Source organism: Hyperolius riggenbachi, unplaced genomic scaffold (assembly GCF_040937935.1).
Source record: "Hyperolius riggenbachi isolate aHypRig1 unplaced genomic scaffold, aHypRig1.pri scaffold_264, whole genome shotgun sequence".
Lineage (NCBI taxonomy): Eukaryota > Metazoa > Chordata > Amphibia > Anura > Hyperoliidae > Hyperolius > Hyperolius riggenbachi.
Genome location: NW_027152475.1, coordinates 103216 through 117901, shown reverse-complemented (window position 1 = coordinate 117901; position 14686 = coordinate 103216). Strand labels below are relative to the sequence as shown.

The window sequence follows — 14686 nt, the reverse complement described above, 5'->3', positions numbered from 1 at the left end:
CCCGCTGGCCCTTTCATCTCCTTCTTTGATCATGGGAGGCATCAGCACGATCCCGCCGGACACATGCATAAGATTGCTGCTGATTGGGCAGAAGCTGCGTACAGCTCCGCCTACCGCCTGTAAGCACATGCTGCGGGTCATGGGGTGACACAAGTGAACTAGGAAGTACGGAAGCCCCTGAGGACTCTGCCGCTATAGAGGCAGAGTCCTCAGGGGCTTCCGTACTTCCTATAGCGGCAGAGTCCTCCCTCCGTACTTCCTAGTTCACTTGTGTCACCCCATGACCCGCAGCATGCGCTAACAGGCAGTAGGCGAAGCTGTACGCAGCTTCTGCCCAATCAGCAGCAATCTTATGCATGACAGCTGTGGATCCGCCCCCAGCCTCCCTCCGCATTCAGAATTTAATGCATTCGGGCGGCCAGAGCCGTACGGGCAGGCAAAACCGCGATTCACAAAAAACTGACTATCAGAAGATCGTCTTCTAATGAATCGCGGTTTCAATTTAAAACCGAAAAACCGTGCAGCCCTATACTGCACACAACTGCGGACACAGAGAGAGTATTAATACTGCACACATAGCTGCGGACACAGAGAGAGTATTAATACTGCACACATAGCTGCGGACACAGAGAGAGTATTAATACTGCACACATAGCTGCGGACACAGAGAGAGTATTAATACTGCACACGTAGCTGCGGACACAGAGTATTAATACTGCACACGTAGCTGCAGACACAGAGAGAGTACTAATACTGCACACGTAGCTGCGGACAGAGAGAGTATTAATACTGCACACGTAGCTGCGGGCACAGAGAGAGTATTAATACTGCACACGTAGCTGCGGACACAGAGAGAGTACTAATACTGCACACGTAGCTGCGGACACAGAGAGGGTATTAATACTGCACACGTAGCTGCGGATACAGAGAGAGTATTAATACTGCACACGTAGCTGCGGACACAGAGAGAGTACTAATACTGCACACGTAGCTGCGGACACAGAGAGGGTATTAATACTGCACACGTAGCTGCGGATACAGAGAGAGTATTAATACTGCACACGTAGCTGCGGATACAGAGAGAGTACTAATACTGCACACGTAGCTGCGGACACAGAGAGGGTATTAATACTGCACATGTAGCTGCGGATACAGAGAGAGTATTAATACTGCACACGTAGCTGCGGATACAGAGAGAGTACTAATACTGCACACGTAGCTGCGGACGAGGGGGGAGTGTATATACTGTCCACACGTAGCTGCGGACACAGAGAGAGTATGAATACTGCACACGTAGCTGCGGATACAGAGAGTATTAATACTACACACGTAGCTGCGGACACAGGGAGAGTACTAATACTGCACACGTAGCTGCGGACACAGGGAGAGCATTGATACTGCACACGTAGCTGCGGATACAGAGAGAGTATTAATTCTGCACACATAGCTGCGGATACAGAGAGAGTATTAATACTGCACACGTAGCTGCGGACACAGAGAGAGTATTAATACTGCACACATAGCTGCGGGCACAGAGAGAGTACTAATACTGCACACGTAGCAGCGGACACAGAGAGTATTAATACTGCACACGTAGCTGCGGATACAGAGAGAGTACTAATACTGCACACGTAGCTGCGGACACAGAGAGAGTATTAATACTGCACACGTAGCATGCGGACACAGAGAGAGTATTAATACTGCACACGTAGCTGCGGATACAGAGAGAGTATTAATACTGCACACATAACTGCGGACACAGAGAGAGTATTAATACTGCACACGTAGCTGCGGACAAAGAGAGCATTAATACTGCACACGTAGCTGCGGACACAGAGAGAGTACTAATACTGCACACGTAGCTGCGGACGAGGGGGGAGTGTATATACTGTCCACACATAGCTGCGGACACAGAGAGAGTATGAATACTGCACACGTAGCTGCGGATACAAAGAGTATTAATACTGCACACGTAGCTGCGGATACAGAGAGAGTATTAATACTGCACACGTAGCTGGGGACACAGAGAGAGTATTAATACTGCACACGTAGCTGCGGACACAGAGAGAGTACTAATACTGCACACGTAGCTGCGGACGAGGGGGGAGTGTATATACTGTCCACACGTAGCTGCGGACACAGAGAGAGTATGAATACTGCACACGTAGCTGCGGATACAGAGAGTATTAATACTACACACGTAGCTGCGGATACAGAGAGAGTATTAATACTGCACACGTAGCTGCGGATACAGAGAGTACTAATACTGCACACGTAGCTGCGGACACAGAGAGAGTACTAATACTGCACACGAAGCTGCGGACACAGAGAGAGTATTAATACTGCACACGTAGCTGCGGACACAGAGAGAGTATTAATACTGCACACGTAGCTGCAGACACAGAGAGAGTATTTATACTGCACACGTAGCTGCGGACACAGAGAGAGTATTAATACTGCACACATAGCTGCGGGCACAGAGAGAGTACTAATACTGCACACGTAGCTGCGGACACAGAGAGTATTAATACTGCACACGTAGCTGCGGATACAGAGAGAGTACTAATACTGCACACGTAGCTGCGGACACAGAGAGAGTATTAATACTGCACACGTAGCATGCGGACACAGAGAGAGTATTAATACTGCACACGTAGCTGCGGATACAGAGAGAGTATGAATACTGCACACATAACTGCGGACACAGAGAGAGTATTAATACTGCACACGTAGCTGCGGACAGAGAGAGCATTAATACTGCACACGTAGCTGCGGGCACAGAGAGAGTACTAATACTGCACACGTAGCTGCAAATGAGCGGGGAGTGTATATACTGTCCACACATAGCTGCGGACACAAGGAAAGTATGAATACTGCACACGTAGCTGCGGATACAGAGAGTATTAATACTGCACACGTAGCTGCGGATACAGAGAGAGTATTAATACTGCACACGTAGCTGCGGATACAGAGAGTACTAATACTGCACGTAGCTGCGGACACAGGGAGAGTACTAATACTGCACGAAGCTGCGGACACAGGGAGAGTACTAATACTGCACACATAGCTGCGGACACAGAGAGAGCATTGATACTGCACACGTAGCTGCGGATACAGAGAGAGTATTAATACTGCACACGTAGCTGCGGGCACAGAGAGAGTATTAATACTGCACACGTAGCTGCAGACACAGAGAGAGTATTAATACTGCACACGTAGCTGCGGACACAGAGAGAGTATTAATACTGCACACGTAGCTGCGGACACAGAGAGAGTATTAATACTGCACATGTAGCTGCAGACACAGAGAGAGTATTAATACTGCACACGTAGCTGCGGGCACAGAGAGAGTATTAATACTGCACACGTAGCTGCGGGCACAGAGAGATTATTAATACTGCACACGTAGCTGCGGACACAGAGAGAGTATTAATGCTGCACACGTAGCTGCGAATACAGAGAGAGTATTAATACTGCACACATAGCTGCGGACACAGAGAGAGTATTAATATTGCACACGTAGCTGCAGACAATATAGAGTATTAATACTGCACACGTAGCTGCGGATACAGAGAGAGTATTAATACTGCACACGTAGCTGCGGACACAGAGAGAGTATTAATACTGCACACGTAGCTGCGGACACAGAGAGAGTATTAATATTGCACACGTAGCTGCGGACACAGAGAGAGTATTAATACTGCACACTTTGCTGCGGACACAGAGAGAGTATTAATACTGCACACGTAGCTGCGGGCACAGAGAGATTATTAATACTGCACACGTAGCTGCGGACACAGAGAGAGTATTAATACTGCACATGTAGCTGCAGACACAGAGAGAGTATTAATACTGCACACGTAGCTGCAGGCACAGAGAGAGTATTAATACTGCACACGTAGCTACAGACACAGAGAGAGTATTAATACTGCACATGTAGCTGCAGACACAGAGAGAGTATTAATACTGCACACGTAGCTGCGGGCACAGAGAGAGTATTAATACTGCACACGTAGCTGCGGGCACAGAGAGATTATTAATACTGCACACGTAGCTGCGGACACAGAGAGAGTATTAAAACTGCACACGTAGCTGCGGACACAGAGAGAGTATTAATACTGCACACGTAGCTGCGGATACAGAGAGAGTATTAATACTGCACACGTAGCTGCGGGCACAGAGAGATTATTAATACTGCACACGTAGCTGCGGACACAGAGAGAGTATTAAAACTGCACACGTAGCTGCGGACACAGAGAGAGTATTAATACTGCACACGTAGTTGCGGACACAGAGAGAGTATTAATACTGCACACGTAGCTGCAGACAATAGAGAGTATTAATACAGCACACGTAGCTGCGGATACAGAGAGTATTAATACTGCACACGTAGCTGCGGACACAGAGAGAGTATTAATACTGCACACGTAGTTGCGGACACAGAGAGAGTATTAATATTGCACACGTAGCTGCGGACACAGAGAGAGTATTAATACTGCACACGTAGCTGCGGACACAGAGAGTATTAATACTGCACACGTAGCTGCGGGCACAGAGAGATTATTAATACTGCACACGTAGCTGCGGACACAGAGAGAGTATTAACACTGCACACGTAGCTGCGGACAGAGAGAGTATTAATACTGCACACGTTGCTGCGGGCACAGAGAGAGTATTAATGCTGCACACGTAGCTGCGGGCACAGAGAGAGTATTAATACTGCACACGTAGCTGCAGACACAGAGAGAGCATTAATACTGCACACGTAGCTGTGGGCAAAGAGAGAATATTAATACTGCACACGTAGTTGCGGACACAGAGAGAGTATTAGTACTGCACACGTAGCTGCGGACACAGAGAGAGTATTAATACTGCACACGTAGCTGCGGGCACAGAGAGATTATTAATACTGCACACGTAGCTGCGGACACAGAGAGAGTATTAATACTGCACACGTAGCTGCGGACACAGAGAGTATTAATACTGCACACGTAGCTGCGAATACAGAGAGAGTATTAATACTGCACACATAGCTGCGGACACACAGAGAGCATTAATACTGCACACGCATCTGCGGACACAGAGAGAGCATTAATACTGCACACGTAGCTGCGGAAACAGAGAGAGCATTAATACTGCACACGCAGCTGCGGACACAGAGAGAGCATTAATACTGCACACGTAGCTGCGGAAAAAGAGAGTGTATTAATACTGCACACGTAGCTGCAGACACAGAGAGAGTATTAATACTGCACACGCAGCTGCGGACAAAGAGAGAGTATTAATACTGCACACGTAGCTGCGGACACAGAGAGAGTATTAATACTGCACACATAGCTGCGGACACAGAGAGAGTATTAATACTGCACACGTAGCTGCGGACACATAGACAGTATTAATACTGCACACGTAGCTGCGGGCACAGAGAGAGTATTAATACTGCACACGTAGCTGCGGACACAGAGACAGTATTAATACTGCACACGTAGCTGCGGGCACAGAGAGAGTATTAATACTGCACACGTAGCTGCGGACACAGAGAGAGTACTAATACTGCACACGTAGCTGCGGACACAGAGAGAGTATTAATACTGCACATGCAGCTGCAGACACAGAGAGAGTATTAATACTGCACACGTAGCTGCGGACACAGAGAGAGTATTAATACTGCACACATAGCTGCGGGCACAGAATGAGTATTAATACTGCACACGTAGCTGCGTGCACAGAGAGAGTACTAATACTGCACACGTAGCTGCGGACACAGAGAGAGTACTAATACTGCACACGTAGCTGCGGACACAGAGAGAGTATTAATACTGCACACATAGCTGCTGACACAGAGAGAGTATTAATACTGCACACGTAGCTGCGGACACAGAGAGAGTATTAATACTGCACACGTAGCTGCGGATACAGAGAGAGTACTAATACTGCACACGTAGCTGCGGACACAGAGAGAGTATTAACCACTTAAGGACCGGGGCTGTCCTGTGTGATCTGCGCTGCGTGGGCTCTCCAGCCCGCAGCGCAGATCGTGAGCAAGGCAGGGCGATCAGACTTCCCCCCCTTTTTTCCCCACTAGGGGGATGACCTGCTGGGGGGGTCTGATCGCCTCCGCTCCGTGTGGCCGAGCGGGGGGGGGCTCTTCAAAGCCCCCCTCCGCAGCGTTTCCGGCGGTCCTTAATACTGCACACGTAGCATGCGGACACAGAGAGAGTATTAATACTGCACACGTAGCTGCGGATACAGAGAGAGTATTAATACTGCACACGTAGCTGCGGACACAGAGAGAGTATTAATACTGCACACGTAGCTGCGGAAACAGAGAGAGCATTAATACTGCACACGCAGCTGCGGACACAGAGAGAGCATTAATACTGCACACGTAGCTGTGGAAAAAGAGAGAGTATTAATACTGCACACGTAGCTGCGGACACAGAGAGAGTATTAATACTGCACACGTAGCTGGAGACACAGAGAGAGTATTAATACTGCAAACGTAGCTGCGGATACAGAGAGAGTATTAATACTGCACACAAAGCTGCGGACACAGAGAGAGTATTAATACTGCACACGTAGCTGCGGACACAGAGAGAGTACTAATACTGCACACGAAGCTGCGGACACAGAGAGAGTATTAATACTGCACACGTAGCTGCGGACACAGAGAGAGTATTAATACAGCACACGTAGCTGCAGACACAGAGAGAGTATTTATACTGCACACGTAGCTGCAGACACAGAGAGAGTATTAATACTGCACACATAGCTGCGGGCACAGAGAGAGTACTAATCCTGCACACGTAGCTGTGGGCAAAGAGAGAGTATTAATACTGCACACGTAGTTGCGGACACAGAGATAGTATTAGTACTGCACACGTAGCTGCGGACACAGAGAGAGTATTAATACTGCACACGTAGCTGCGGACACAGAGAGAGTATTAATACTGCACACGTAGCTGCGGACAAAGAGAGAGTATTAATACTGCACACGTAGCTGCGAATACAGAGAGAGTATTAATACTGCACACATAGCTGCGGACACAGAGAGAGCATTAATACTGCACACGCATCTGCGGACACAGAGAAAGCATTAATACTGCACACGTAGCTGCGGAAACAGAGAGAGTATTAATACTGCACACGTAGCTGCGGACACAGAGAGAGTATTAATACTGCACACGTAGCTGCGAATACAGAGAGAGTATTAATACTGCACACATAGCTGCGGACACAGAGAGAGCATTAATACTGCACACGCATCTGCGGACACAGAGAGAGCATTAATACTGCACACGTAGCTGCGGAAACAGAGAGTGCATTAATACTGCACACGCAGCTGCGGACACAGAGAGAGCATTAATACTGCACACGTAGCTGCGGAAAAAGAGAGAGTATTAATACTGCACACGTAGCTGCAGACACAGAGAGAGTATTAATACTGCACACGTAGCTGCGGACAAAGAGAGAGAGAGTATTAATACTGCACACGTAGCTGCGGACAAAGAGAGAGTATTAATACTGCACACGTAGCTGCGGACACAGAGAGAGTATTAATACTGCACACATAGCTGCGGACACAGAGAGAGTATTAATACTGCACACGTAGCTGCGGACACAGAGACAGTATTAATAGTGCACACGTAGCTGCGGGCACAGAGAGAGTATTAATACTGCACACGTAGCTGCGGACACAGAGAGAGTACTAATATTGCACACGTAGCTGCGGACACAGAGAGAGCATTAATACTGCACACGCAGCTGCAGACACAGAGAGAGTATTAATACTGCACACATAGCTGCAGGCACAGAATGAGTATTAATACTGCACACGTAGCTGCGTGCACAGAGAGAGTACTAATACTGCACACGTAGCTGCGGACACAGAGAGTATTAATACTGCACACGTAGCTGCGGATACAGAGAGAGTACTAATACTGCACACGTAGCTGCGGACACAGAGAGAGTATTAATACTGCACACATAGCATGCGGACACAGAGAGAGTATTAATACTGCACACGTAGCTGCGGATACAGAGAGAGTATTAATACTGCACACATAACTGCGGACACAGAGAGAGTATTAATACTGCACACGTAGCTGCGGAAACAGAGAGAGCATTAATACTGCACACGCAGCTGCGGACACAGAGAGAGTATTAATACTGCACACATAGCTGCGGACACAGAGAGTATTAATACTGCACACGTAGCTGCGGACACAGAGACAGTATTAATACTGCACACGTAGCTGCGGATACAGAGAGAGTACTAATACTGCACACGTAGCTGCGGACACAGAGAGAGTATTAATACTGCACACGTAGCTGCGGACACAGAGAGAGTATTAACCACTTAAGGACCGGGGCTGTCCTGTGTGATCTGCGCTGCGTGGGCTCTCCAGCCCGCAGCGCAGATCGTGAGCAAGGCAGGGCGATCAGACTTCCCCCCCTTTTTTCCCCACTAGGGGGATGACCTGCTGGGGGGGTCTGATCGCCGCCGCTCTTTGTGGCCAAGCGGGGGGGGGCTCTTCAAAGCCCCCCTCCGCAGCGTTTCCGGCGGTCCTTAATACTGCACACGTAGCATGCGGACACAGAGAGAGTATTAATACTGCACACGTAGCTGCGGATACAGAGAGAGTATTAATACTGCACACGTAGCTGCGGACACAGAGAGAGTATTAATACTGCACACGTAGCTGCGGACACAGAGAGAGTATTAATACTGCACACGTAGCTGCGGACACAGAGAGAGTACTAATACTGCACACGAAGCTGCGGACACAGAGAGAGTATTAATACTGCACACGTAGCTGCGGACACAGAGAGAGTATTAATACTGCACACGTAGCTGCAGACACAGAGAGAGTATTTATACTGCACACGTAGCTGCGGACACAGAGAGAGTATTAATACTGCACACATAGCTGCGGGCACAGAGAGAGTACTAATACTGCACACGTAGCTGCGGACACAGAGAGTATTAATACTGCACACGTAGCTGCGGATACAGAGAGAGTATTTATACTGCACACGTAGCTGCGGACACAGAGAGAGTATTAATACTGCACACATAGCTGCGGGCACAGAGAGAGTACTAATACTGCACACGTAGCTGCGGACACAGAGAGTATTAATACTGCACACGTAGCTGCGGATACAGAGAGAGTACTAATACTGCACACGTAGCTGCGGACACAGAGAGAGTATTAATACTGCACACGTAGCATGCGGACACAGAGAGAGTATTAATACTGCACACGTAGCTGCGGATACAGAGAGAGTATGAATACTGCACACATAACTGCGGACACAGAGAGAGTATTAATACTGCACACGTAGCTGCGGACAGAGAGAGCATTAATACTGCACACGTAGCTGCGGGCACAGAGAGAGTACTAATACTGCACACGTAGCTGCAAATGAGCGGGGAGTGTATATACTGTCCACACATAGCTGCGGACACAAGGAAAGTATGAATACTGCACACGTAGCTGCGGATACAGAGAGTATTAATACTGCACACGTAGCTGCGGATACAGAGAGAGTATTAATACTGCACACGTAGCTGCGGATACAGAGAGTACTAATACTGCACGTAGCTGCGGACACAGGGAGAGTACTAATACTGCACGAAGCTGCGGACACAGGGAGAGTACTAATACTGCACACATAGCTGCGGACACAGAGAGAGCATTGATACTGCACACGTAGCTGCGGATACAGAGAGAGTATTAATACTGCACACGTAGCTGCGGATACAGAGAGAGTATTAATACTGCACACATAGCTGTGGATACAGAGAGAGTATTAATACTGTACACGTAGCTGCGGACACAGGGAGAGTATTAATACTGCACTAGGGCTGCACGATTTTAGGTAAAAATTGAAATTGCGATTTTTATCTCAGTAATTGCGATTTCGATTTTTTTCACGATTTTTTTTCCCTACACTGCATTACATTACATAAAACCCCCTCCCCCTCCCAGCTACAGTAACTAACCACTAAAGTTATATTACATGATATCTCACAAGCCTGGGTGGCAGTAGCTGGGTGCTGTCTGGGGGTCCAGGCTGGTCCAAATGTTTCCAATGAGGTGCGCAGTGGGGCGGCAGCAGCAGCGTGATCCATGGTGGCTCCAAGCGGCAATAGCCGCGGTAATGATCCACAATGTGGCCCTCTGATCATACCCGGTTACCGGCATTAACCCAGCAGCAGCGTGATCCCCAGCCGGTGGTTCCAAGTGGGATAGGAGTAGCCGCTGTAATTATCCTCCCCGCTGGCCCTTTCATCTCCTTCTTTGATCATGGGAGGCATCAGCACGATCCCGCCGGACACATGCATAAGATTGCTGCTGATTGGGCAGAAGCTGCGTACAGCTCCGCCTACCGCCTGTAAGCACATGCTGCGGGTCATGGGGTGACACAAGTGAACTAGGAAGTACGGAAGCCCCTGAGGACTCTGCCGCTATAGAGGCAGAGTCCTCAGGGGCTTCCGTACTTCCTATAGCGGCAGAGTCCTCCCTCCGTACTTCCTAGTTCACTTGTGTCACCCCATGACCCGCAGCATGCGCTAACAGGCAGTAGGCGAAGCTGTACGCAGCTTCTGCCCAATCAGCAGCAATCTTATGCATGACAGCTGTGGATCCGCCCCCAGCCTCCCTCCGCATTCAGAATTTAATGCATTCGGGCGGCCAGAGCCGTACGGGCAGGCAAAACCGCGATTCACAAAAAACTGACTATCAGAAGATCGTCTTCTAATGAATCGCGGTTTCAATTTAAAACCGAAAAACCGTGCAGCCCTATACTGCACACAACTGCGGACACAGAGAGAGTATTAATACTGCACACATAGCTGCGGACACAGAGAGAGTATTAATACTGCACACATAGCTGCGGACACAGAGAGAGTATTAATACTGCACACATAGCTGCGGACACAGAGAGAGTATTAATACTGCACACGTAGCTGCGGACACAGAGTATTAATACTGCACACGTAGCTGCAGACACAGAGAGAGTACTAATACTGCACACGTAGCTGCGGACAGAGAGAGTATTAATACTGCACACGTAGCTGCGGGCACAGAGAGAGTATTAATACTGCACACGTAGCTGCGGACACAGAGAGAGTACTAATACTGCACACGTAGCTGCGGACACAGAGAGGGTATTAATACTGCACACGTAGCTGCGGATACAGAGAGAGTATTAATACTGCACACGTAGCTGCGGACACAGAGAGAGTACTAATACTGCACACGTAGCTGCGGACACAGAGAGGGTATTAATACTGCACACGTAGCTGCGGATACAGAGAGAGTATTAATACTGCACACGTAGCTGCGGATACAGAGAGAGTACTAATACTGCACACGTAGCTGCGGACACAGAGAGGGTATTAATACTGCACATGTAGCTGCGGATACAGAGAGAGTATTAATACTGCACACGTAGCTGCGGATACAGAGAGAGTACTAATACTGCACACGTAGCTGCGGACGAGGGGGGAGTGTATATACTGTCCACACGTAGCTGCGGACACAGAGAGAGTATGAATACTGCACACGTAGCTGCGGATACAGAGAGTATTAATACTACACACGTAGCTGCGGACACAGGGAGAGTACTAATACTGCACACGTAGCTGCGGACACAGGGAGAGCATTGATACTGCACACGTAGCTGCGGATACAGAGAGAGTATTAATTCTGCACACATAGCTGCGGATACAGAGAGAGTATTAATACTGCACACGTAGCTGCGGACACAGAGAGAGTATTAATACTGCACACATAGCTGCGGGCACAGAGAGAGTACTAATACTGCACACGTAGCAGCGGACACAGAGAGTATTAATACTGCACACGTAGCTGCGGATACAGAGAGAGTACTAATACTGCACACGTAGCTGCGGACACAGAGAGAGTATTAATACTGCACACGTAGCATGCGGACACAGAGAGAGTATTAATACTGCACACGTAGCTGCGGATACAGAGAGAGTATTAATACTGCACACATAACTGCGGACACAGAGAGAGTATTAATACTGCACACGTAGCTGCGGACAAAGAGAGCATTAATACTGCACACGTAGCTGCGGACACAGAGAGAGTACTAATACTGCACACGTAGCTGCGGACGAGGGGGGAGTGTATATACTGTCCACACATAGCTGCGGACACAGAGAGAGTATGAATACTGCACACGTAGCTGCGGATACAAAGAGTATTAATACTGCACACGTAGCTGCGGATACAGAGAGAGTATTAATACTGCACACGTAGCTGGGGACACAGAGAGAGTATTAATACTGCACACGTAGCTGCGGACACAGAGAGAGTACTAATACTGCACACGTAGCTGCGGACGAGGGGGGAGTGTATATACTGTCCACACGTAGCTGCGGACACAGAGAGAGTATGAATACTGCACACGTAGCTGCGGATACAGAGAGTATTAATACTACACACGTAGCTGCGGATACAGAGAGAGTATTAATACTGCACACGTAGCTGCGGATACAGAGAGTACTAATACTGCACACGTAGCTGCGGACACAGAGAGAGTACTAATACTGCACACGAAGCTGCGGACACAGAGAGAGTATTAATACTGCACACGTAGCTGCGGACACAGAGAGAGTATTAATACTGCACACGTAGCTGCAGACACAGAGAGAGTATTTATACTGCACACGTAGCTGCGGACACAGAGAGAGTATTAATACTGCACACATAGCTGCGGGCACAGAGAGAGTACTAATACTGCACACGTAGCTGCGGACACAGAGAGTATTAATACTGCACACGTAGCTGCGGATACAGAGAGAGTACTAATACTGCACACGTAGCTGCGGACACAGAGAGAGTATTAATACTGCACACGTAGCATGCGGACACAGAGAGAGTATTAATACTGCACACGTAGCTGCGGATACAGAGAGAGTATGAATACTGCACACATAACTGCGGACACAGAGAGAGTATTAATACTGCACACGTAGCTGCGGACAGAGAGAGCATTAATACTGCACACGTAGCTGCGGGCACAGAGAGAGTACTAATACTGCACACGTAGCTGCAAATGAGCGGGGAGTGTATATACTGTCCACACATAGCTGCGGACACAAGGAAAGTATGAATACTGCACACGTAGCTGCGGATACAGAGAGTATTAATACTGCACACGTAGCTGCGGATACAGAGAGAGTATTAATACTGCACACGTAGCTGCGGATACAGAGAGTACTAATACTGCACGTAGCTGCGGACACAGGGAGAGTACTAATACTGCACGAAGCTGCGGACACAGGGAGAGTACTAATACTGCACACATAGCTGCGGACACAGAGAGAGCATTGATACTGCACACGTAGCTGCGGATACAGAGAGAGTATTAATACTGCACACGTAGCTGCGGATACAGAGAGAGTATTAATACTGCACACATAGCTGTGGATACAGAGAGAGTATTAATACTGTACACGTAGCTGCGGACACAGGGAGAGTATTAATACTGCACTAGGGCTGCACGATTTTAGGTAAAAATTGAAATTGCGATTTTTATCTCAGTAATTGCGATTTCGATTTTTTTCACGATTTTTTTTCCCTACACTGCATTACATTACATAAAACCCCCTCCCCCTCCCAGCTACAGTAACTAACCACTAAAGTTATATTACATGATATCTCACAAGCCTGGGTGGCAGTAGCTGGGTGCTGTCTGGGGGTCCAGGCTGGTCCAAATGTTTCCAATGAGGTGCGCAGTGGGGCGGCAGCAGCAGCGTGATCCATGGTGGCTCCAAGCGGCAATAGCCGCGGTAATGATCCACAATGTGGCCCTCTGATCATACCCGGTTACCGGCATTAACCCAGCAGCAGCGTGATCCCCAGCCGGTGGTTCCAAGTGGGATAGGAGTAGCCGCTGTAATTATCCTCCCCGCTGGCCCTTTCATCTCCTTCTTTGATCATGGGAGGCATCAGCACGATCCCGCCGGACACATGCATAAGATTGCTGCTGATTGGGCAGAAGCTGCGTACAGCTCCGCCTACCGCCTGTAAGCACATGCTGCGGGTCATGGGGTGACACAAGTGAACTAGGAAGTACGGAAGCCCCTGAGGACTCTGCCGCTATAGAGGCAGAGTCCTCAGGGGCTTCCGTACTTCCTATAGCGGCAGAGTCCTCCCTCCGTACTTCCTAGTTCACTTGTGTCACCCCATGACCCGCAGCATGCGCTAACAGGCAGTAGGCGAAGCTGTACGCAGCTTCTGCCCAATCAGCAGCAATCTTATGCATGACAGCTGTGGATCCGCCCCCAGCCTCCCTCCGCATTCAGAATTTAATGCATTCGGGCGGCCAGAGCCGTACGGGCAGGCAAAACCGCGATTCACAAAAAACTGACTATCAGAAGATCGTCTTCTAATGAATCGCGGTTTCAATTTAAAACCGAAAAACCGTGCAGCCCTATACTGCACACAACTGCGGACACAGAGAGAGTATTAATACTGCACACATAGCTGCGGACACAGAGAGAGTATTAATACTGCACACATAGCTGCGGACACAGAGAGAGTATTAATACTGCACACATAGCTGCGGACACAGAGAGAGTATTAATACTGCACACATAGCTGCGGACACAGAGAGAGTATTAATACTGCACACGTAGCTGCGGACA

At 48.6% G+C, this 14686-nt stretch overlaps 1 protein-coding gene across 1 annotated transcript in view; it reads right to left on the bottom strand.

The window, feature by feature from the left end:
- Positions 1 to 13874: 13874 nt before the first annotated feature.
- The window catches only part of LOC137543862 (WD repeat-containing protein 90-like), a 73467-nt gene continuing 72655 nt past the window's right edge, over positions 13875 to 14686 (bottom strand). The window contains exon 18 of the mRNA XM_068264932.1: positions 13875 to 14076. Coding sequence (XP_068121033.1) covers positions 13875 to 14076 — 202 coding nt within the window. The remainder of the gene's footprint in view (positions 14077 to 14686) is intronic.